The sequence below is a fragment of the Leptopilina heterotoma genome, unplaced genomic scaffold (genome assembly GCF_015476425.1).
Source record: "Leptopilina heterotoma isolate Lh14 unplaced genomic scaffold, ASM1547642v1 Lhet_59, whole genome shotgun sequence".
Taxonomy (NCBI): Eukaryota; Metazoa; Arthropoda; class Insecta; order Hymenoptera; family Figitidae; genus Leptopilina; species Leptopilina heterotoma.
In genome coordinates, this window is record NW_025111133.1 from 1,580,347 (window position 1) to 1,606,959 (window position 26,613).

The 26,613-nt window shown below is 25.0% G+C and overlaps 1 protein-coding gene across 6 annotated transcripts in view; it reads right to left on the reverse strand.

Annotated features, from left to right (window-relative positions):
* Positions 1–26,613, reverse strand: part of LOC122509058 (guanine nucleotide-binding protein G(q) subunit alpha) — a 63,454-nt gene that overhangs the window by 15,043 nt on the left and 21,798 nt on the right. For all 6 annotated transcript variants that reach the window (XM_043622820.1, XM_043622823.1, XM_043622824.1 and 3 more), the window contains 2 exons: positions 1,140–1,324; positions 99–253 (listed from right to left, as the gene is read on the reverse strand). In XM_043622820.1, coding sequence (XP_043478755.1) covers positions 99–253; positions 1,140–1,324 — 340 coding nt within the window. The remainder of the gene's footprint in view (positions 1–98; positions 254–1,139; positions 1,325–26,613) is intronic.

Below are 26,613 nucleotides of genomic sequence, written 5' to 3' on the forward strand. Positions count from 1 at the left end.
ACTTTTCCCAAGAAAAACAAGACTGAAAAAAACGTAGAGTTAACATATCCAAGAGTAGTTATTGGAAAATATGAATAAAAATTGTCTAATGTACTTACTATTTAGCCGAGTCTGTAAGTTGGTACTCTCGTCTACGGTCGTAACATTCTTGAATACCGGCATCTGCCCATAAATCCTTAATAGCTTCTACATATGGACTTTCAAATGTCGTTACAGTTTCGAAGTCTACAGCGCGAACGAGCTCTGCCTTTTCCTATATTTACAAAAAATAAATTATAATTATTAGTCAAATTCACTGCAAAAATAAAAATACATTTTAGACAAAGACCTTTTTTTTTACTATTTTTTGTGTAAAAAAAGATCTTCACTCTCTAAATTTTGATTAATAGTTAAAAAGTCGTCCAAAAATTTAAATCAATTTTAATTAATTTTTTTTTACTTTTTTTTTACTAATTTTTAGTAAAAAATTAAACAATTTAATTCAGTAGTAATTAATTAATTAATTTTACTAATTTTACTTTTTTTTTACTAATTTTTAGCAAAAATTTAACAATTTAATTTAGTAGTAATTAATTAATTAATAGTAATTTTACTTTTTTTTTTACTAATTTTTAGCAAAAATTTAACAATTTAATTTAGTAGTAATTAATTAATTAATTTTTAGTAATCCTTCACTGAAACTTTAGTAAAAAAAAATTGAATTAATTAAATTGATAAAATTAATTAAACTTGAAGATCAATAATTTATAATAGTAATTAATTCTCTTTCTGTATTTTTATTTCAAATTTTATAAACATAATGTAAAATTTTTTGCTTCTTTTCTTTTCATGAGAGCGTCTCACAAATATTTCCAAAAATTTAAATTAAAATTTTAAATTTTATTTCAAGTGAACTTATTTTTTCTTCTTTGAATAATTTAATTATTGAAGAACTTTCAGAAAATTATTAAAAATAATTAAATTTTATATTTTTACGAAAGTTTTAGGGAAAGATTACTAAAAATTATTATAAAATTTTGATTAATTTGAATTAGTGGACGATTTTTCCCAGTGAAAAAAAATTTATTTGATTCAAATAACGGATCTTCTATTTTTTTTTTATTAAAAAAATATTTTTCTTAACAAAATACGAAACTCACTATATTCGAAGAATCGCCGTACTGGATTTTCAGGAGGTCCATGGCACGAATCATTGACTGCATTGCCATGAAAATATTTTGAAAGACCAATTTAATGAACCCTCGCTTATCTTCGTCCGAGTATCCGGAACCGTGGATAATTCTCATCTGTTTGATAAACGTCGACTTGCCCGACTCACCAGTACCTAAAATCAAAGTGTTCAAATTAGAAATCGAGAATTAAAGCATAAAAAAATATATACATACTTGAATCAAATATTCATTTATTCGAACCAAATAATTTTTAATTTAAATAAAACAAATTGAATTTTTTCTCAAAGAAAAATTAAATAAATTAAATTAAATTGAACCAATAATTTTCTCTCTAAATCTGAATCGCAGTGGAAATTAAGCTTCAATTTATATTAATTAATTATTAATATTTACCATCATTATTTTTAAAAATAAAAAAATATATTGTAGAAAACACGATAAATAAATTAAATAAGTGATTCAAAAAAGAGGACTCCTGTCTGACCTAAAATTTTTGCTCCACTTAAAAGAAGCATTTCTGCCCGGTGCGATTTACTGTTCAAGTAGAAAAAGTTGTGCTCGACAAGGCAGTCCCAAGTCATGCTTTTTCTACTTAAAACCTAAATGTTTTCCGATTCTCACTGGGATTATGAACTTTAGCCAAATTCAGAGGTAAAGAAACGGCATAAATTTATTTTAATTCAACATTCTATAAAACGTAAATAGTTACTTATAAATTATAGTCGAAAAGGATAATAAATATTATTTATTTCAACTCTTTCGTGGAATTTTTTTGAAAATAATTGAATTTTATCAAAAAAATATTACTATTTATAAATATAATTGAATTTTTGCAAAAAATTTTACTATTTATAAATATAATTGAATTTTTTCGAAAAATTTATTCAAAATTTTAGAAAATAATTATTGAATTCTTTCGTGAAATTTTTTTTTTTTTGAAAATAATTGAATTTTTGTCAAGATTTTACTATTTAAAAAATAATTGAATTTTTGCGAAAAATTTTACTATTTATAAATTTAATTTAATTTTTTTGAAGAATTTATTAAAAATTTTAGAAAATAATTGAATTCTGTTAAAAAATTTTATAACGAATTAAGAACAAATTGAATTCTTTCGTGAAATTGAAAATTTCCCGATATTTATTGAAAATAATTGAATGTTGCAAAGATTTTACTATTTAAATAAATAATTGAATTGTTTCGAAGGATTTATTACAAATTTTAGAAAATAATTGAATTTTATTAAAATTTTTTATAACGAATTAAGAAAAAAATTGAATTCTTTCGTGAAATTGAAAATTTCACGATATTTATTGAAAATAATTGAATGTTGCAAAGATTTTACTATTTAAATAAATAATTGAATTGTTTCGAAGGTTTTATTAAAATTTTAGAAAATAATTGAATTCTTTCGTAAAATTTTTTTAAAATTTTGTTGAAAATAATTGAATTGTTGCGATGAATTTTAAATTAAAATTTTTGAAAATATAAACAATAATAATTAATTTTACTAACAAATTAATAGAAATTATCATTTATTATTAAAATTTATTAATTCAAAAGCAAAAGTTTAGTCAATTAGTGAATTTTACTAATAAATTTATAGAAATTAGTATTTATTATTAAAATGTACTATTTCAAAAGCAAAAAGTCAGTCAATTAGTAAATTTTACTAATAAATTAGTATTTATTAGTGAAATTAACTAATTAAAAATCAAAAAGTCAGTTTTTAATTGAAAGAAGTAAAAAAAATTTTGAAACTGAAATTTAGAGAGAATATAGAAAAGATGGCTGGACGAAGGATATAGACACGATATGAGTGGCGTTCGGTTGTGTAAAAAAGATATTATATCGGGAATTCGCGCGTGGCACAGTGCGCCGGCCGGCACAGCTTTCATTCATACTTTAGAGGAGCCAGGCAGGCAGGCAGGCAGGCAGCGGTAGCACCTGCGCAAACTCCTCTCCCAACAATGCCACCCACTCCATCAGGAGAGGACATTGATATCGTGTCCCGGAAAAGCGCGAAATTTTGCGAGAGTCTACGAGGAACACATTGAAATTGAGTCAACATCAGAGGGTGTCGCGCGCGTACGTGAAACGTCAGGGAATTTCATTAAATATTTACACGAGAGAATCGAGAAATGATGGATTTTTATTTTTTTATTATAGAAAATCAAAATTCGTATTCACTGCGCTTGAAAAAGGAAAATTTTATCAATTTTCTAGTATTAATGTCCAATTATTCTAAATTTCAATATTCGGTTCCTACATTATTGTTTTTTTAAATATTTTTTCTATGGACGTCAAATTGAGACAAAAAACGAATCAAAAGTGTTGCAAAGCAACATTTTCATTCGTTTTTTGTCTCAATTTATTTTATTCAATTTTTAATTAATTTTACATTCAAAATTTTATTAAATTTTTAACAATTTTAAACTTAAATTTAAAAAATTTTTTAAATTGAATTAAATGAATGGAGACAAAAAACAAATCAAAGAGTTGCTTCGTTTTTTCACTCTCAATTTATTTGATTCAATTTTCCATTAATTTTACATTCAAAATTTTTAAAAATTCTCTTATTAACTAATTATTATTTAACATTTTCAAAAGGTGAATAATATTCCTCTCAAGAATATTCAATTAATTTTATAAATAAAAAAATTCTTCGAAGAACTTTAATTATTTTCAATACAATTTTAGTAAAATTTTTTGAAAGAATTTACCTATTTTTCAAAATTTTAATAATATTTTATGTGAGAATTTAATAATTTCAGACTCAAAATTATTTGAAAGTCACAATGATTGTAACTTTTTTTAACAGAAATGTTAATTTTTTTTTTTAAATTCTATATTATCAACGCAAAATTATGTATAAAATAAATTAATTTTCAAATTTTTCTATTGTTTCTAAAGTTTTGAAAGTTCAAATGAAAGACTATATTTTTTTACTTCTTTTAATTTTTATTTTGTTACTAAAAAAATTAAATTGTATTTTGAAAATTAATGCTTGACTAAATAAATATTTTTTAATAATAATAAATAATAATACTAATTTCTATATTTCTTTATTTGCATAGTAGTTTTAAAAAATATTCAAACAAAAAAAATAAGTTCATTTGAACGTTCGACATTTCAGTAAAATATTTTTCTTTAAAATATAGTTTTCTCTCTAACTCTGAATTAGTAAAAATTAAAACTATCATTTGCCATTATTTAATTGCTCTCTAAAACTGAATTAGTCGAATACAACTAACAAATAGTAAAATTTTACTAATAAATATTAATTTCTACTAAATTTTTTTTTTAGTAAAATTTACTAATTTAAAAGCAAAATAATTTTATTTAACTAGAAATTTAGTAATTTCACATGACAAAAAAGCGTTAGGCCTATATTGAATAACAGCAAAGATAAGAACGTGATTTTTAACAAGATTTTCAATGAATGTATAATCTCCTATAATATTAAGATATTCGTCGTCGTTTTGTCGTCCGTCGCTCGTGTAACTTCGTACTTCATCGTTCGGTCGTTCGGCTTTTATCATTTATTCATCGTATCGTATGTATACATACTCATTGTATCATTGTATATACATATACGCATGCGCAGTAGTGTTCCTTGAATATCACACATGCGCAGTAGTGTTCGGACAATGTTACGCATGCGCAGTAGTGTTCTGTCAATGTTACGCATGCGCAGTAGTGTTCTGTCAATGTTACGCATGCGCAGTAGTGTTCGGACAATGTTACGCGTGCGCAGTAGTGTTCGGACAATGTTACGCATGCGCAGTAGTGTTCTGTCACTATAACATGCGCAGTAGTGTTCAGACAATGTTACGCATGCGCAGTAGTGTTCTGTCAATGTTACGCATGCGCAGTAGTGTTCTGTCAATGTTACGCATGCGCAGTAGTGTTCTGTCAATGTTACGCATGCGACGCATGCGCAGTAGTGTTCTGTCAATGTTACGCATGCGCAGTAGTGTTCAGACAATGTTACGCATGCGCAGTAGTGTTCAGACAATGTTACGCATGCGCAGTAGTGTTCTGTCAATGTTACGCATGCGCAGTAGTGTTTGGACAATGTTACGCATGCGCAGTAGTGTTCAGACAATGTTACGCATGCGCAGTAGTGTTCGGACAATGTTACGCATGCGCAGTAGTGTTTGTTTACGCATGCGCAGTAGTGTTCTGTCACTATAACATGCGCAGTAGTGTTCAGACAATGTTACGCATGCGCAGTAGTGTTCTGTCAATGTTACGCATGCGCAGTAGTGTTCTGTCAATGTTACGCATGCGCAGTAGTGTTCTGTCAATGTTACGCATGCGACGCATGCGCAGTAGTGTTCTGTCAATGTTACGCATGCGCAGTAGTGTTCAGACAATGTTACGCATGCGCAGTAGTGTTCAGACAATGTTACGCATGCGCAGTAGTGTTCTGTCAATGTTACGCATGCGCAGTAGTGTTTGGACAATGTTACGCATGCGCAGTAGTGTTCAGACAATGTTACGCATGCGCAGTAGTGTTCGGACAATGTTACGCATGCGCAGTAGTGTTCAGACAATGTTATATATACATACTCATTGTACATACATATACGCATGCGCAGTAGTATTCTATCAATGGTACGCATGCGCAGTAGTGTTCTGTGAATGTCAGGCATGCGCAGTAGTGTTCTATCAATGGTACGCATGCGCAGTATTATTCTATCAATGTCAGGCATGCGCAGTAGTATTCTATCAATGGTACGCATGCGCAGTAGTGTTTTGTGAATGTCAGGCATGCGCAGTAGTGTTCAGTGAATGTCAGGCATGCGCAGTAGTATTCTATCAATGTCAGACATGCGCAGTAGTGTTCTATCAATAATACGCATGCGCAGTAGTGTTCTATCACTATAAATTCAGAAACATTCAGAACTTTAAAATTAAATTTTTTAATCCATACACAATCTAAAAATTATTTTTCTACAATAAAAATTCCCAAAGCCCAAAATGTCCAAAATATGAAATTTCCAAAATAAGAAGTGTTGAATTGTACTGTAAGTGAAAAGAATTAGATTATTGAGTATTGAGATTTAACAATTCTATTTCTGTGTAAGATATTTTTAAAAAATCATTATTGTTAATGTTTTACAAAAATTTAAATAACTTCTAAAAACATGAACACTTTTAATGATCTTAAGCTTACTTTAAAGGTTATTTTCTACAGAATGGGAATTACTTGTAGACATTAACGTGTAATTTTTTCTTGGAAATTGCAGGTCGGCAAAGTAATACACAAAAATTTTAATTTGAAATAATTTTTTTGTACAAAAAACTATTCTTTAAAAAATATAAAACATGATATGATGTAGATTTTTCAAGAAAATTTAGTAAAAAAATACGTTTGAATTTTAAAAATTATTTTTCTGTTAACCCGTTGCCTGTTAACGACCGTTGATGGGTAGTAAACTTCTTAGCGCAAAATAAATGCAATTTTTATGAAAATTATAAAATAAATTGTTTTATATCATTATTAACACACTATTGATTGCAATGATCCTAAATTAAGTAATAAATAAATTATTATTTATTATTTTTAAATAATATAACAATTTAAAAACCAGTAAAATTTATGAAAATTTGTTTTAATTCAAGTCACATTTAGTGTATAAGGGTTTTTGGAGTCGGTGAATTCGAATTTGATCTTAATTTTAAAAAATTCAAAATGGCGGACATCATTTTTGAAATTCATTTGGATTTTATCAATTTTAGTACCTAAGGGTTTTTCAGGTCGCTGAATTCGAGTTTGACCATCATTTTTAAAACTTCAAATGCAGGATCCAAATTGGCGGACATACTTTTTGAAATTCATTTGGATTTTTATTAATTTCAGTATCTAGGGATTTTTCGGGTAGCTAAATTCAAATTTAACCTTCATTTTTAAAAATTCAAAATAGTAGACATAATTTTTAAAATTCATTTGGATTTTTATCAATTTCAGTATCTAGGGATATTTTGGGTCGCTGAATTTAAATTTGTCTTTTAAAATAAAAAATTATGGATTCAAAATGAGGGACGTAATTTTTTTAATTCATCCCGATTTTTATCAAATTTTGTACTCTATTCTATATCCTTTGCATTAGCTGATAAAACGAATCATGACCCCAGAATGTGCCGCGTGGAGGCTGCAAAGGTTTTACATTACACTTTCTGTTCTTTGTTTTTTTTTGTTTATAATATCTGTTTAAAATTTAAAAATTTTGTCCGAAATATTGGATCCACCATTTTGAATTTTTTTTGACGTCATATTAATATTCAGCGACCCCAAAAACCCTTGTATACTAAGTTTCATAAAAATTCATCTAACAGATTTTGCTGAACATTCTGGGGCAATCATATGATTATTATTTTTCCAAACAGCGAAGGGGTTTATAAGATTGTTTCAAATTTTTTAAATTCTTTTGGTCTAAGTTTGCCAACCTGCATTTTCTATGAAAAAGTTTCGTATATTCGCATAATTCAAGTTATTTGAATCAAATAAATATATAGATAAAAAAAATTATTTGAATGCGATAATTTTTTTTAGTGTGCTAATACTTTTACGTATGCAACTGGAAGAACATTAATTTATTTATTATAAATTTGGTATAAGGACTACATAAATAATTATTTGACGCAATTAAAGAGATATTGGTCTAAATTAAAATAATTAGTTATGAAAAATAATTGCATATTTGATATAAATAAGGGAAATTCCACGTCAATACGGACAGAGCTCTAAACAAAAATTGCTTTGATGGATTTAAACGTTCTAGGGCTTAAAAGATTTCTACATTCATGTACTTTAAGCTGCCGATGGGCGTTTTTTTGCAAATTTTCATTTCCGATGCCAATAGAGCTGTCAAAAGTCAAATGGTCCAAAAATTTCAAAATACTTTTATGAATTAAAAGCACAAAAAGAGGTAAGTTATTTTGTAACTCATTCTTTAACAGTTTTTAGGGTCCCCGAATATAAATCTAAAGTTTTTTTTAAAATTCAAAATGGCGGATCCAATATGGCGGACAAAATTCAAATTTGAACAGATTCGATTAAAACTTGTTACTCGGGGGTTTTTAGGGTAGCTGACTACGAATCTGAAGTCACTTTTTAAAAATTCAAAATAGCGGAAAAAATTTCAAATTTGATCCGATTCCCTTAAAACGTGTTACTCGGAAGCTTATGGGGCCACAGATTACAAATATGAAATCACTTTTTAGAAATAAAAATGGCGGATCCAATATGGTGGACAAATTTTTAAATTTGATCAGATATAATTAAAACGTGTTACTTGGGGGTTTTTAAGGTATCTGTTTACGAATCTGAAATCACAATTTAAAAATTGAAAATAGTGGATCCCATATGACTGAAAAAATGTCCAATTTTGATACATTTCGCTTAAAGTTTATTGAAACTAAAATTTTTTTCTGCTCATTTTTTTAAAGATGATAAAATTTTGAACAGAAGAAGATATTTCAGAAGTCGTTTGGCCAATAATTCATTTAAATATTTTTAAAAAATCGCCATTTTCAATGTTTTACAAAAATTTGAATAACTTCTAAAATAAAAACTTGAACCAGAAAAATATAAAAAAATTGAAACATTCTTATTTACAGAAAAATAATTTTTAAAATTCAAACGTATTTTTTTATTAAATTTTCTTATAAAATCTACACCATATAAAGTTTTATATATTTTCTAAAATAGTTTTTAGTACAGAAAGATTGTTCCAAATTTTTTGAATTTTTTTTGGTCCAAGATCTTCTAAAAGATCTTGTTCTTTTCAAAATTTTATCATCTTTCAAAAAATAAAAAGCAAAATATTTTAGTTTCCATACATTTTATGTTTTAAAATGTTTTTCAATCACCTGAAAATGGATGGTCTCTCAATTTTGACCGGTAGTGTAGATTCGTAATCAGCGACCCTAAAAACCACCGAGTAACAAGTTTTAATCGAATCTGATAAAATTTGAATTTTGTCCGCCATATTGGATCCGACATTTTAGATTTAAAAAAAAAACTTTAGATTTATATTCGGGGACCTTAAACAACTGTTAAAGAATGAGTTACAGAATAATTTACCTCGTTTTTTGCTTTTAATTCATAAAAGTATTTTGAAATTTTTGGACCATTTGACTTTTGACAGCTCTATTGGCATCGGAAATGAAAATTTGCAAAAAACACCTATCGCCATCTTAAAGTACATGAATGTAGAAATCTTTTAAGCCCTAGAACGTTTAAATCTATCAAAGCAATTTTTGTTTAGAGCTCTGTCCGTGTTGACGTGCGGAGTGTCCCATAAATATTTAGTTATTTTAAAAAAATTATTTTATTGATGCAAATAAATATTTATTTGAATTAAAATTCATGCATTACTGAATCAAGTAATTTTCCTAATTGATTTAAAGCAATATTTATTAGATCCAATTATTCCATTCATTTGACTTAAATAATTCGAATTTGCTACAAATAACTATTTATTTGATACTACAAATTAAAATTTTTATATCAAGGGCAGTTCCATACGAAAAGTAAATGGTGGATCACCGATTTTTCTTAAAGTTTGTAATTTTGTAGTATCCCAGGTGCGATTTTTTGGTCGGCCCATAGTTGGGCCAACTTTTACAAAGTCTGTCCAACTTCTCGTGCCAGAGGTTGGGCCAACCATACAGATGATAACGGTTCGCCGTCTAATGGCGACGATGGTTGGCCCGACAACTCATAAGGAAGTTGGCCCAACTTACAATGCATATGTTGTGCCAACTATACATTTCAATGGTTGGTCCAAAGACTGACGCCAAAGTTTGCACAACTTTAGATGCGTAAGTTGGGCCAACCACAATTTTCAAAGTTTGGTCAAATTCAACAGCCAAAGGTAAAAAATTATTAAAAAACTAAATTATTTAAACAATTAACAGATTATTATTAGCGGGAACATCAGATATAACCTTTACCTATTATACTAGTACTTGCCAAAGTTGGGCAAACTCTGGCAACCAAAACTTCGCTTGCCAAAGTTAGGCCAACCTTGGGCCAACCTTCAAACTCTGGCGGCCAACCTAAATTCGCACCTGGGATTTGGTGTACTAAATAACTGTGCCAAACAGTTTTGCAAAAAAAAAAAATTTTTTGCAAGATATTTAGATTTGAAAAATCAGAAACTGAAAATAAATAAATAAATGTCAATTTTTTATAATATTAAAAAAAAGTTAAGAAAAATTAAATTTTCAATAATTTGTTTAAACAATAATTTTTTATTGTTAAAAAAATATGCTAAGGACATCATGGAGTTTCCTAAAAAAATTATTTTCTTAAAATTTAAACCTTCCTTAATAAGTGGTTAAATTTTTAAAGAAGTGCTTTTTGATGTTTTTGAGAAAAAAATTTTTGAAGTTTGCGCTACGAGTTTTTGTGCGTTGCGCTAACTAAGTAGCGCCTATATCAGTGTATTTTAAAAGATGATATGACCTTTACTGCTCGCCTCTAATACATTTATTAATTATATACGTATATATTATTATTATAAACAGTTTAACTATATATTTTAAACTTTTGTATAAAAATTATTTTCCTTTTTTATTGTAAAAAGTCTTTTCCTCCACACTTTATCCAGGCTTATATTTTTAATTTTTTATTTTTATGGTCTTCAGTGGAACAAAATTCAAACGTTATTGTATCAAATTTATTTTCTACTAACTGAAAAATGCTTTCAGGAAAAGATTTTTTACATTAACCCATTGATGCCTACATGCAAAGGAATGCAGATATTATAAAAGTAACTATTGAAATCCTGGCATGGGATCTAATGATAATTTTTGTCGTTGAATGTTAAAAAAATATTTTTTTAACAATTTTTTTTTATAAACAAATGAAGAAAAATCGATTTTTATAAGAAACTTATAGCGCTATTTGATTCTACGCTAAAAACCACTACGAAAACATATATTACATAATTTTTTAAAAAAGACCTATTGGTGTAAAAATTTTATAAACAATTTGCCTGCATTCATATTGTATGAGGTATAAGGATCGTTTTTGAAGTTAAAGATTTTTTTAAACAAAATTAGCTTAATCAAGAGAGTTTTTGAAGTTAAAAATTTTTTTAACAAAATTTTTACCTCAAAAACTATTTATGTAAGTAGAAATAAATAAGAAAAAATGTCTTCCGAGCGAGCGTTAGCGAGCGAGGAGTATGACGCTAGTATATATAATAATACATTGAAAATGCATTATTGAAAAATTTTCAGGAAGAAAACATATATTTTTTTCAAGTAACGTCTACTTGATTCTCTATCTCATTTTCCGGGTTTCAGCAGTCATGTGCGGTGCTTCTTAACACAATCTGCCAGTCACCGACTTGTTTCACCTTCAAATCAGTCACGTTGCCTTGCCGTTGATAGGATTGACTTCTCGTGAAAAATTGAGGTTCACGGGCTCTTATAAATCACGGTCAAACACATCGATAATCACATTCTCAATGTGCGAGAGAGTCTATTCTCTTTTCTCTTATTCTTGCGCCTTTGTCAATGTTTTTCTATAAATTTTTAATTCAATTTAAAACAAAAAACAAAAAAATTGTAACAATTTACAAATTTTCTTTTTAATCTAAAGAATTTTTTTTTCTATGCATAAAACAACAAAAATTCTATGCATAAAATAATAGTGATTTATTATAAAAAAAAAGATTTCAATTTTATAAACATCAACTACTAAAAAACAACAACAATAAACAACTGAAAAACTAAAAAACTCCTTGAAATTAACTCTTTAAATTTAAATTAGTAAAAATGTTTACTAATTTGAATTAGTGACTGACATTTTGCTTTGGAATTTCTTTTAATTAAAAAAATTACTTTTCTAAAGTTAAAAGCTACAAATTTTTTAATTCTCCTAATAAAAAAACAATTTTTTTTTAGTAAAAAACTATAAAAATTGTTTAGTAACAAAAATAAAAATTCTTTCTTGTAATAAAAGAACAAATTTGTTTTTTTTTAAAAATACAAAAAATAATAAAAACTAGTTAAATTAAAAAAAAAGTTGTTAATTTAATTTAATTATTAAATTAAAAAAGAAAACGAAGTATTTTGTTTGAAATAAATATCAGTTTCACTAAAACAAACATTTTTCTGACTACAACAAATTTTCATCAAACTCAATTAGTGTCTCTCTAAATTTCACTGAAACCTGTCATCTTTTCTCATTAATTGACTTGTTGAAATACGATTGAAATTTACAGTAACTGCGTCATTGATCATTGAAATTGTATTTCAATCGTCAATCAATTAGAAACAATACAAATATTCGGTTCAAGTATCAAAATATTAAAGAGAGAGAGAGAGAGAGAGAGAGAGATAGAGAGAGAGATAGAAGAGATGAGAAGAGAGAGAGGAGAGAGCGAGAGAGAGAGAGAGAGAGAGAGAGAGAGAGAGAGAGAGAGAGAAGAAGAGAGAGAGAGAGAGAGAGAGAGAGAGAGAGAAAGAGAGAGGAGGAGTGAGGATGTGATTTGTGGAGGGAGAGAGAGAGCGACTGAGCAGAGAGAGAGGAGTAGGCCGAGGAGAAGAGTAGAGAGAGACGATAAGAGAGGCGAGAAAGAGAGAGGAGAGAGAGAGAGAAGAGATAGAGAGAGAGAGAGGAGAGAGAGAGAGAGGAGAGAGATGAGAGAGAGAGAGACGAGGATGAGAGAGAGAGAGAGGAGAGAGAGACGGATGAGAGAGAGGAGAGAGAGAGAGAGAGGAGAGAGAGAGAGACGGAGAGAGAGAGAGATGAGGATGAGAGAGAGAGAGAGAGAGCGTATTACCTAACGTAATTTTTAATAATTAATTTTATATTATCTAATTTTCCTCAATACCGCGCACAATTATCATATTCTTTTGTGCAATACTACACTGATTGCAAAATATTAAAAAAAAAAAGAAATTTGTTAATTAAAAACGAAACGATAAATATGTCAACTATAATAATTGAGATGCAATTTGAAAAATAAGATTAAAAAATTTTTATCTCAAATGTTACATATCTGTATGTATATATGCGCGGCCAATGGAGACAGAACCAATAAACCGTCTTGGATGCACGTGCTTCGGATGTTCAGTTTAAAAATAAAGGGTGCATCGCGGGGGGACACGATATGAGAAAGAGAGAGAGAGAACACGCGGCTGATATGGGAAAAGGAAACTATCTCTTATATTTCTCCAAAGTTGAAAAAATTCAAAATTTAGTTCGACATTTCTGCGGAAAACTAGAAAATGAGAAAAAGTCCTAGAAAATTGAAGACCAAATTTTTTTCCAACTAATTCTTGTGAAGAATTTTATAAAAAATTTTAGATACTTGATTTCTTTCAAATAATTTTATGCAAATTCTAATTTAAATAATTGAATTCCTGAAAAAATTTTATTATTCATCAAAAGAATTCAATTCTTACGAAGATTTTTACAAACAATTGTTTAAATAATTGAATTCTATTTGGAAACTTCATAAAAATAGTAGATATTAAAAATCATTGAATTGCGAAAAGTTTTTAAAAATAATTAAATTTTACAAAGAATTCTATTGCAATTTTCGAGAATAATTGACTGTCTGTGTGGCATTTTATTAAATTTTTTTTGAAAATATTTGAATTCCTAAAAAGCATTTTATTATTTATGGAAATAATTGAATTCTTGCGAACGATTTTATTAGAATTTTTTAAATAATTGAATTTTCAAGAAGAAATTTATTGCTTTTAAAAATAATTGAATTCTTGTGATGAATTATTGTTATTTATGAAAATAATTGAATTTTGCAAAGAATTTTATTAAAATGCCTCAAAATAATTGAATTTTCGGGAATAATTTATTAATGTAAATAATTGAATTCTTTCAAAGAATTATTTATGTAAATAATTGAATTCTTGGAAAGAATTTTATTTCTAATATTTTTGTAAATTATTGAACTTCTCCAAAAAATTAAAAAAAAACATTTTTTTAAATAAATTGCAAAGAATTTTTATTAAAATTTTTAAAAATAATTTAATTCCTGAGAAGAATTTTATTATTTATAAAAGCAATTGAATATTTGCTTAGAATTTTATCAAAAATTTTTTTAAAAAAATTGAATTTACATAAAAAATGTTATTATTAGTGAAAGTAATTGAGTTATTGTGAAGAATTGTATAAAAATTTTGTTAAATAATTGATTTTTTCGAAATTTACTTGAAAATGCTATTCTAAATTAATTGAGTTTCTGTGGAAATTTTATTATTTATGAAAATAATTGAATTTTGAAAAAATTTTATCAATTTTTTTTTTACAATTGAATTCTTTTGCGAAATTTTATGAAAATACTAGATATTGTAAATAATTGAATTTTTAATATTTTTTGAAAATAATTGAATCGTTTTAAAGAATTTGATTATAATTTTTGAGAATAGTTTTTCGTTTTCTACTAAAAAGTAGTGGAAATTCTCAAAAAAAATAGAAATAGTAGATGAGTGCGAAGCCTGATTTATTTATTTACTAATAATTAGTTATTTTCTATTAATAATATCAACGACTGACTTTTTGCTTTTGAATTAGTAAATTTTACTAATAAATTAGTAGAAATTAATATTTATTAGTAAAATTTACTAATTCCAAAGCAAAAAGAAAATTATTAAATAAATAAATTAGTAGAAATTACTATTTGTTAGTAAAATTGACTAATTCAAAAGCAAAATATCAGTCAATTAATAAATACTACTAAATTAGTAGAAATTATTTATTAGTATAATTTTATAAATTTATTAGTAAAATTTTGTAATTCAAAAACAAAAATTCAGTCACTGATTCCAATTAGTAAACATTGTTACTAATTCAAATATAAAAAGCAACTGGATATTAGCAAATAATACTAATTGGTTAAAAAAACACAAAAGAATAGTTTGAAGAAAAAACGGTTTGTTTTAAATTATCAATTGAAATTGTTGTGCAGATTTACATAGAGAATTTCACAACTACACATTTTGAATATAAGAATATAAAAAACTGGAATGACAAGTCCTAACTAGGTGCCTATCGTAAAAAGAAGTCATCATTGTGTATATTTAGCTGTGACCTAACACTATTAATTTTTTTTTTTTAATATTGAAAGAAATACTTTCCAAATAACGCCTATGAACTTATAATTTGAAATCCTCTATTCTTGGCTCAAATAATCAAAACGAATTTTCTATTCTTGGCATAATCTTAGCATAATCAATAGAGAAAAATTTCTTCAAATGAAGAAGAAAATATTTTTCAATTTTCAAACAAAGAAAAATTTCTTCAAATGAAGAAGAAAATATTTTTCAATATTCAAATAAAGAAAAATTTCTTCAAATGAAGGAAAATGTATTCAAAAGAGGAAGGATTTTTTTGAATGAAGAATATTTTTTTCAATTCAAATAAGGAAAAAATTCTTTCAGTTTAAGGTGCATTAGTACAAAATTTATAAAAATTGTGTCCCTATAGAGAATAATACGTCGAATAAACAACTTATAACCGTCAATAATTTAGCAGAGGTGATATTCGTGTTCGTGTGTGTGACAAGTGTGCAAATTAAACAGATATGCATCGAATTCACTTAATTCTGCCCGACATATATATGTACTTTCTTTTATTGTATATATCGTGCATCGATAAATGTTGCAGTTAGCTAAATAGCGAAACAAATGAAAATGAGTATTCCTCTATATAAAGCATCACAAAATGAATAATAAGTCATTCTTCTTATATCGAATAATAAAACACAATAAAAAATAGGAAAAAAACACATTTGTCAACACGACTATAATTTTCATTCTACTCGAAAAATTATACTATACAATGTAACCTCGTATAAAAAAATATTTTTCCACACTCAGCGTCGACGCTAAATTCAAAAATCTTCTCTCTAAATTTGGATTAGTAAAAATGTTTACTAATTGGATTTAGTGACTGTCTTTTAGCTTTCGAATTAGTAAAGTTTACTAATAAATTAGTAGAAATGGCTATTTATTAGTAAAATTTACTAATTCGAAAGCAAAAAGTCAGTCACTAATTCAAATTTGTAAATATTTTTACTAATTCAAATTTAAAGAGTTAGTCGCATTGTATTTAAGACCTTAAACTGCAAGAAACTAAAAATTTAACTCTTTCGTCTCTTAGTCTCAAAAAATAATATTTTAAGAGACGAAAGAGTATATAAATATATATTATATATTCAGAATTTATAGAAATATATTTTATATTTAGAATTTATAGAAATATATTTTATTTTATATTTAAAACAAACGATGAAGCATTTGAACATTTAATAATTCTTTAAAAAAAAAAACAAATATGGAAAAAAAGTTGAAAAAGATATTAAAAATAATCTCCATGAATAATTCTTTTTAAGTAAAAAAACATACATGCGGTAAAATTTATGTACACAAAAAATTGGTTCCATTTACAAGTCTAAAATATAGACGAGATGCATAAAAAGAGCAATTTTTCAATATATAGTAACTACAGATTAAGAGTAAAGCTTTTTCGTTTATATATTTTATTAAAGAATTCATCCACTTGCTTAACAGAGAGATCTAATGAAAAATTCATTTTCTTTTATATTAATTCTCGCTGATTATTTTATAGTCTGATATTTTCTATTATTTATAAAATGATCAATTAATTATTATTCCTACTTTAAAAGTTTATTCAATTAATTATTATTCCCACTTTAAAAATTTAATGAATTAATTATTATTCCCACTTTAAAAATTTAATCAATTAATTATTATTCCTACTTTAAAAATTTAACACTTTTCTTGTTAATATACAAAATTTGAATGCACTTTAATCTTTAAAAATTTATCTCTTCAAATAGAGTCACAAATTTTTTTTTTTTTTTTTTTTCTCAATTTGATATCTGTAGAAAAAATTTGTAATCATCAACTGAATTGATCCCTGAATCAAATTTAATGACCAACTGAATCAAAATTAAAAAAATTAAAAAACAAACAAAAAAAAATAAATAAAATAAATAAAAAAAATAAATAAATAAAAATAAATAAATAAATAAATAAAAAAAATAAATAAATAAATTTAAAATTTAAAAAAATTTTTTGTTTATTCGAATTTTATTAAAAGTTTTAACGTTCAAAAAAAATAAATTTTTATCTTACTTAAAATATTGTTAAATTAGCTAAATATTAAATTAGAAAAAAAATTTGAATTCAGCATTTATTTATTTAAGACTTTTATTAATAAGCATAATGATATTTTTCAATAAAAAGCGCAATAAAAAAGAATCATAAATGTCTTTTATTTGAACGTTCAAAATTTTATGGACATTCCTTTGAACGTTCTCTCTAAATTTAAATTAGTAAAAAAGTTAACAAATTTGAATTGCCTTTTTGCTTTTTGAATAGTAAATTTTATTAATAAAAATAGTAATTTCTACTAATTTATTAGTAAAATTTACTAATTGACTGACTTTTTGCTTCTTAATAGGTAAATTTTACTAATAAATTAGTAGAAATTATTATTTATTACTAAAATTTACCAATTCAAAAGCAAAAAGAAAATTAAAAAATAAATAAACAAATTAATTAGTAGAAATTACTATTTACATACAAATTAGTAAAAAAATTTACTAATCTGAATTAATAATCGACTGTTTGCTTTTTAAATAGTAAAGTTTACTAATAAACAGTAATTAGTAAACCACTTATTTATTAGTAAAATTTACAAATTTAATGACTTTTTGCTTATGAATTAGTAGAAATTACTATTTATTATTAAATTTACAAATTGTAAAACAAAGAGAAAATTAATAAATAAATTAGGTGATAAATTAAAAGAAATTACTATTTACTAGTTACATTGACTAATTCATAAGAAAAATGCCAGTAAATTAGTAAATTTTACTAATAAATTAGTAGAAATTAGTATTTATGAGTACAATGCACTAATTCAAAAGTAAAAAGTCGGCCAATAAGTAAATTCTACTAATAAATTAGTAGAAATTAGTATTTATTAGTAAAATGTACTAATTCAAAAGCAAAAAGAAAATTAATTAATAAATTGATAAAATTTATATAAATTACTATTTACTAGTAAAATTGACTAATTCATTAGCAAAATGTCAGTCAATTAGTTAATTTTACTAGTAAATTAGTAGAAATTAGTGTTTATTAATAAAATGTAGGTACTATTTTTTTATTATTAAAATTTATTAATTCAAAAGCAAAAAGTCAATCAATAAGTAAATTTTACTAATAAATTAGTAGAAATTAGTATTTATTAGTAAATCAGATTATTTTTGTTTTACTTTTGTTTTGTTTTTTTTGCTTTTTAAATTAAAAATTTTAAACAATAAATGTCACTTAGTAATTTTTATTAATAAAATAGTAGTAATTAGTATTTATTAGTAAAATTACTATTTCAAAAGCAAGAAATCAGTCAATTAGTAAATTTTACTATAAAATTAGTATTTATTAGTAAGTTTACTAATTTAAAATCAAAAAGTCAGTCACTTATTGAAATTAGTAAACATTTTTCCGAATTCAAAATTCAGAAAGTTCAAAGTGTATCCATTTGAGAGAATAAAATAAAAATAGAATAAAAATTTATTTATGAAATACATAAAATTTAAGTTCTTCTAAAATTTCTACCAAACGTGAAAATTCCCTTTAATATAAAATTGATTAAAATTCAGTTTTGCAATATTAAAATTCTTATGTATAAAAAATTCGCCACATGAAATAGTAATTCAGCTAGTCCTCTAGGATAAAAATCGAATCCCCAGGAAATTGAAAGAAATGAATTTAGAGGGGCATCCAGAGTTAAGCAGTCTCCACAAGTGCGATATTTGTATGGGAAAAAGAAATAGAAATAGACGCGCCTCGATCTAGAGAGTGAGTGTATAACCTTCCAGGGCGTTGGGCTCCGCACTGGGTTGGGTCGATAGATGCCGACGAGCACCTCGCCTGCTTTCCACCCCAGCCGCGGCACCACCGCCCCGATATTTGCCTCCTCCCCCCCCCCCTCCCCTCACAGTGCCTCTCTGGCCAACCCCACGCACACTGTGCCTTCCATATCGCCAACAATGTCAACCGATTGGGAAAACCACGAAAAAAAACCAAATCCTCTCTCTCTCTCTCATCATCTCATCATCGAAATTTTATTGCCGCCCCAATGTTACGTTTGAAAATTATCTCGATATACAATGAAAAGAGTATTCGCCAATGGAAAAGACAAGAAAAAGAGAGAGTGCGAGTGAGAGTGAGAGAGACCAGCAGGTCGAAGAAGTTTGCCCCAAGCGGATAGATATGAAAAAGAGCAGAGGAAAGGTGAATGTGGGAGGGAGAGAGAGAGAGAAAAATATTGCGTTTCATCGCGGGGTCAACAATTTGCAAAGACTGGAATTACTTTTCTCTGTTTTGTTTCTATTAAAAATAAAAAAATAAACCGGAAAACAATAGATATATTCTTTTTTTCTATAAACACAAACTTTTGTCATTTTACTATTATATATATATTTCACTTGGTGAAAACAAAAAACGGATGCCGATAAAAAAAATATTATTCTTAAATAGCAGAATATTTATAGAGAACAAAACTGAAAATATTATTTAAAAAATTTTTTTTTTATTTAAACCGGGTTATTTTTGTTTTACTTTTGTATTTTTGCTTTTTAAATGGCAGATTATTTTTTTGGTTGGGAAAATTTTTTACATAACATTATTTTAGATTAATATTGTAAAAGATAAATTTAAAAATACATCTTTATGAAAAATGTAGTTATAATTAAAATTTTAATTTTATGATTTTATCTCTAAATTTAAATTAGTAAAAATATTTATTAATTTGAATTAATGACTGACATTTGCTATTAAATTAGTCAATTTTACTAATAAATTACTAGAAAATGACTACCTATGTTTCTTAGTAAAATTTACTAATTGACTGACTTTTAGCTATTGAATTAGTAAATTTAAATAATAAATGCTAATTTCTACTAATTAATTAGTACCTAAAATTTACTAATTGCTGACTTTTTGCTTCTTAATAAGTAAATTTTACTAATTAAATTTTTAGTTTTTATTTAGTAAATTTTAATAATGAATGCCAATTTCTACTAACTTATTATAGAAAATTTTAATACTTAATGCTAATCTCTACTAATTTATTAGAAAATTTTAATAATTGACCGACTATTTACTTATGAATTAGTCAATTTGACTGGTAAATCGTAATTTCTACTAATTTATTAGTAAAATGTACTAATTCATAAATAAAAAGTCAGTAAATTAGTAAATTTTACTAAGAAACTGGAAGAAATGACTATTTATTAGTAAAATTTACTATTTAAAAAGCAAGAAGTCAATAATTAATTAAAATTAGTAAATTTATTTCCTAATTAATAAATAGTCATTTCTACTAATTATTTAATTAATTAATTTATTAATTTTTTTTTGCATTTTAATTAGTAAATTTGATTAATAAATAGTAATTTCTACTAATTTATTAGTAAAATTGACTAATTAACTGACTTTTTGCTTCATAATTAATTAATTTTTCTAATTATACGACTTTTTACATTTGAATTAGTAAATTTTAATAATAATTGCCAATCTCTGCTAATTTATTAGAAAATTTTATAAATTGACTGATTATTTACTTTTGAATTAGTAAATTATAATAAAAATGCTAATTTCTACTAATTTATTAGTAAAATTTACTAATTGACTGACACTTTGCTTCTAAATTAGTACATTTTACTAATAAATACCAATTTAGACTAATTTATTAGTAACATTTTCTAATAAACTGACATTTTGCTTTTGAATTAGTAAATTTTAATAATAAATGCTCATTTCCACTAATTCTTTAGTAAAATTCACTAATTGACTGACTTTTTACTACTTAATAAGTATATTTTACTAATTGACAGACTTTTTCCTTTTGAATCAGTAAATTTTACTAATAAATTACTAGAAAATGACTATATTTATCAGCAAAATTTACTGATTGACTTTTTAGCTTTTGAATTAAGAAATTTTATACTAATTAACTGACTTTTTACTTCCAAATTAGTAAATTTTAATAAAAAATGCTATTTTCTTCTAATTTATTAGTAAAATTTACTAATTGACTGATATTTTGCTGATGAATTAGTCAATTTTACTAGTTAATAGTAATTTCTACTAATTTTTTAATTAATTTATTTTTTAATTTTCTTTTTGCTTTTGAATTTGTAAGTTTTACTAATAAATAGTAATTTTTACTAAGTTATTAGTAAAATTTACTAATAATTAGTGATTTTTAACTAATTTAGATTTACAGAACGAGACTGAGAAAATTTTTTTTTAATCCTCAGAAAAACTGTGAATTTGAATTTAGAAAGAATAATGATAATAATAATTATGATATTATTAATGATTAATGAAATATTGATTATTAATTCGAATTAATTATTAATAATAATAAAAATGTGAATGTGAATGATTTTTTCTCACATGAATAATAAAAATGATAGATATAATAATAATGTAATAATTTATTGATAATAGTAATGATAAATATAATAATAATAATAAATTTCAATCTATTTATATCATATCGTTAGCAAATGTGTATAATTAAATTGTAATTTAGATAAGTAATTTCAGTTGGCGAAGAACAATGCCAATCGAATGATAATGTTATAAAATGAAAAAAATTGAAAATATGCTTGAAAGCAGAAAATGAAGTTTTGTGACAACATTAATAACGTGCTAGTAGTTTTTTTCTTGTTACGTTAAAAAATGTGCTTTAGTGCCACGAAACAAGGACAAAATTTCTTGCGAACATGCGCAATATTTTTTCGCAAGAACTTTTCTTTCGCTTTTTTTGCCGCATTTAAATATAAAAATATAGTAAAAAACAAATAAATATAATACAAACCAAAAAAAAATTTATCTCTAGTCTGAATAAGTAAATAAAAAACTTGAAAAAGCACACAAAAAATTAGGCCATACAATGCAAATCGTTTTCTCTAACAGTTTTCATTTCTTTCTTTCTTTTTCGTTAATTCTGCTTAATGAATTCTGTGGGAAGAGGAAAACGACAATTTCATTCAAAAAGCATGCACATCTTCATGCATGACAAGGGATTTTCACTGGCGGAAGAGCCAGAGTTTAAGTTTCAAAGAGAAGATGAGACATATATTCTGCATGTCTGTCGGATATTAAATCAAGATCAAAAGCACACGAAAAAAATGCTTTTCAAGATTTCAAACTTGCAGACAAGTGATTTTAGAAATTTGGAACAAACCAACAGCGGTTGTTCCTTTTCCTTGAAACATCCAAGAACAACAAGAATTAATAATGAACATTGTAGAGAAGTTTGAATATCCTTAAAATTTTTACCAAAATTTCAACCAAAAAGAAGAAATTATCATTAACAGGAGGGGGGCTTTCTTTTTAAATACTTTTTTCCCACTTAAGTTCTGTAAATTGGGTCATTTCACTTAGCGACAGAGTTCACGTTTCATTTAACGATAACTTTATTATCGAGTCCAATTATTGTTAACACTTGAATATGTTCCAGTCTATTGTTAACATCTCAATGTGTTCCAGTCTATTTGCACCGTCCTTGCCTTACATGGAATCGAAGATAATTCAAACGTGAAATTCTTTACAATTATTATTATTATTATTAATACTACTACGTTTAAATTTTTTATTTCAATGCTCTTGCCGAAAAATTCTAAAATTAAAAAAGACCGCACATTTCAATAAATAAAAGAAAATAAAAGAATTCCGGGCTGTTATAATTTAAATCCTGATTAAAATCAAATTGTTTATTTTAAAAATTTATTTACGGCTTAATAAAACTTAAAAATAAATAAAATTTAGTTCTTGTTTCCTATGTTAGTTACACAGTTGAAAAATGTGTGGTTAAATTAAAAAAATGAAATTTTCGTTGCCTCGAATTAAAATTAAAATGGAAAATCGATAATTGAATTTACTTTTCAATTAAAAGTCTATTCAATTAATGTACCTAATTAAGAAATAATTAAATTGACAAATTGAAATTCTTTGTCGAGATGTCAAGAACATTGTTCACATTATAGATTTTTCAGTTCGACGAACTGAGCTCTACAAAAGTCATTGGCCTATAACTACGATAATTGCGCTTCTTAAAAAGCGATTTCAGGTACTGGTACCTAATCTTACTCAAGTCACGCGATTTCGAGTGACCAACGTCTGAATACTTGATTTCCACAATGTATTTATATATAGATTCGTCAATAAATAAAATCTACTACTACTTCATTCAACAAATATAAAAGTACACAAAAAATAAATCAACCTTTCAACTCAAACAAAAATTACCTAAAACAATTTATAATAAAAAAGTGTTTCATGTATGGAATGTGTGAAATTTTCCCCCCCTAACAATAAATAATTCTCAAAAATTATAATCAAATTCTTTAAAACGATTCAATTATTTTCAAAACATATTCGAAATTCTATTTTCAATTCTATTAGTATTTTAATAAAATTTCGCAAAAGAATTCAATTGTACAAAAAAATTGATAAACTTTGTCCAAAATTCAATTATTTTCATAAATAATCATATTTCCACAGGAATTCAATTAATTTAGAATAGAATTTTCAAAAAACTTTCAAAGAAATCAATTATTTAACAAAATTTTTATACATTTCTTCATAATAATTCAATTACTTTCACTAATAATAACATTTTTCATGGAAATTCAATTTTTTAAAAAAAATTTTGATAAAATTCACAAATAAAGCTTTCCACAAAAACTCAATTATTTGAAATAAAATTTGTATAATATTTATTATATTTCGAAAAAATGAATTATTTAAAACAATGTTTATAAAATTCTTATGGAGAATTCAATTATTTTCAAAAATTACAAAATTATTCCCGGAAATTCAATTATTTTAATAAAATTTTTTTTCAATAATTCAATTATTTTCAAACAATTTTCCTAAATTCAATGATTTGAAAAATATTTAATAGAATCCTACGTAAATATTTCATTATTTTTATAAATAATAACAATTTTACGAGAATTCAATTATTTACAAATTTTTTAAAAAATTTCTTTGCAATAATTCAATTTTATTCAAAAGTAATCAAATTCTTCGCAGAAATTAACTTATGTTGAAAAATTCATTAAAATTCTCGTGAAATTTCTATTATTTTTAAAATTTTGATGAAATTCTTTGCAAAATTTCAATTATTTTCCTCAATTCAATGACTTTTAATGACTACTATTTTAATAAAATATTCCAAAATATTTATTTATTTCAAACAAATTTTAAATAAATTCTACCCAAAAATTTACTCTTTTTCATAAATAAAAAAAAGCTCACAAGAAGTCAATTATTTACAAATTTTCTTTTATTAATTTTTTAGCAATAATTAAATTATTTTCATAAATAATAGAATTCTTCAAAATTCTATTATTATAGAAATTTAATTTAAAAATTAATAAAATACTCGTCAAAGTTTCAATTATTTTCATAAATAATAAAATTCTTCTCCAAAATTCAATTAGTTTCCAAAATTTTAATAAAATTCTTGGCAAAATCAAATTTTTTTCACAGAAATTCAATTATTTACTATTTTTTTTTATAAATTTCTTCCCAATAATTCCACTATTTTCATAAAAAATCAACTTCATTGCAGGATTAAGTACAATTATTTTTAATACAATTATACAGGACTTGCTCGAAAAATGTAATTATTCTTAAAAATTAATTTCAATTCCTCGAAAAAATCAATTATATTTAAAAAAATGTTTTTTTAAAAATTTCTTTGGATTATTTATAATTATTTACAAAAATATTAGAATTCTTCACAAAAATTCAATTATTTTTGTAAATATTTTAATAAAATTGTTCGAAAGAAATCAATTATTTTAAATACAATTTTAATTAAATTTTTTTAAAATAATTCAATTATTCTTTTAGATTTAAATAAAATTCTTTTTGAGAATTTAATTATTTACATAAATAATTCTTCAAAAGAATTCAATTATTAAAGATAAAAAACAAAATTATTCCCGGAAATTCAATTTTTTTAAGGCATTTTCATAAAATTCTTTGCAAAATTCAATTATTTTTATAAATGACAATAGTCACCACTGGAATTCAATTATTTTCATAAATAACAATATTCATTACTGGAATTCAATTATTTTCATAAATAACAATATTCATCACAAGAATTCAATTATTAAAAAAAATGTTTTGAAAAAATCTTCGTAAGAATTCAATTCTTTTCATGATTGAATAATAAAAATTTCTCAGGAATTTAACTTATTAGCAGGATAAGAAAGAAGTAAATATTTTTTCATGAAAATTATACTTTATTAAATTTAATTATCGAGTGCGAAGTCTGTAATAAAAAATAATCTAAAAATCATATATTTAATTTTTAATTATCAATTTTTTTTTGGAAACTAAAAAAAACATTTACTTAATTCCCCACTAATTGTGTTTGTGAAAACATAATCACGTGTTTACTTGGAGAAAATCCGTTCGGAAGGTCTTCATTATTCCTAATAACTTTGGTAATATTTTCTTTGTGAAAAGAAGACTTTTTAGTTTCTACTTTTGCCTTAGTAGTTGTATGTCTAAAGTATTCCTGAAAACACACGCGAATTACTCCTAATATATATATATATAAAGGGAGCGCCGGTATATAAGGCGATAATGAAACTTCGTTTCGGTATAGTAATTAGTGACTTTAAGCTGAAGTTATGTTCTCTAAAGATTCTCATTTCCGAGTGAGCAAAACTTTTCAGTCGGTCTCTCTACATAAAACATTCAAAATTATCGTTTAAAACATGGCAAACAATATAATTTTCAAGTAATAAAATCACCGTTTATATTACGAATTACGAAATCCATGTTTTTTCTTCTATAATTATAATTAATATTAGCACAGTAAAACTCTATATTTATCAGACTAATAAGGTAATTATTTAAAACTATTTTTCTTAAACTTCCAGACAATTAACATTCAAACTTAGATGCAATAAATTTTAATGATAATAATTCAAAACTGCTTTAAAATTCGTCCATTTTTTAATTTCAAGTTTTTCTTAATTTTCTAATAAATAAAATGAAATTAATTTTTTTAATTCAAATATTTTGTTATTATTTGTGATTTTTCAGAAAAAGTACACAATTTGTAACATTTCGTTCGCTACAGATAAAAGTTCTAAAATCTTTAGGAACAAAATTAAAATTTCCGATTCGAAATTCTAATTTTGGGGGAAAAAATGTGCACGATATATTTTTAAATCTTTAATCATGGCAGCAGCATCCGTTGCTTGGAGATGTGTGCGATGATGATTCAGAAATAATCGATTATAATATAATGTAAGTGTGCGGGGAGAAAAAAATGAGTCTTGGTTTTTTTTCAACGTTTTGTCTAAAAAAA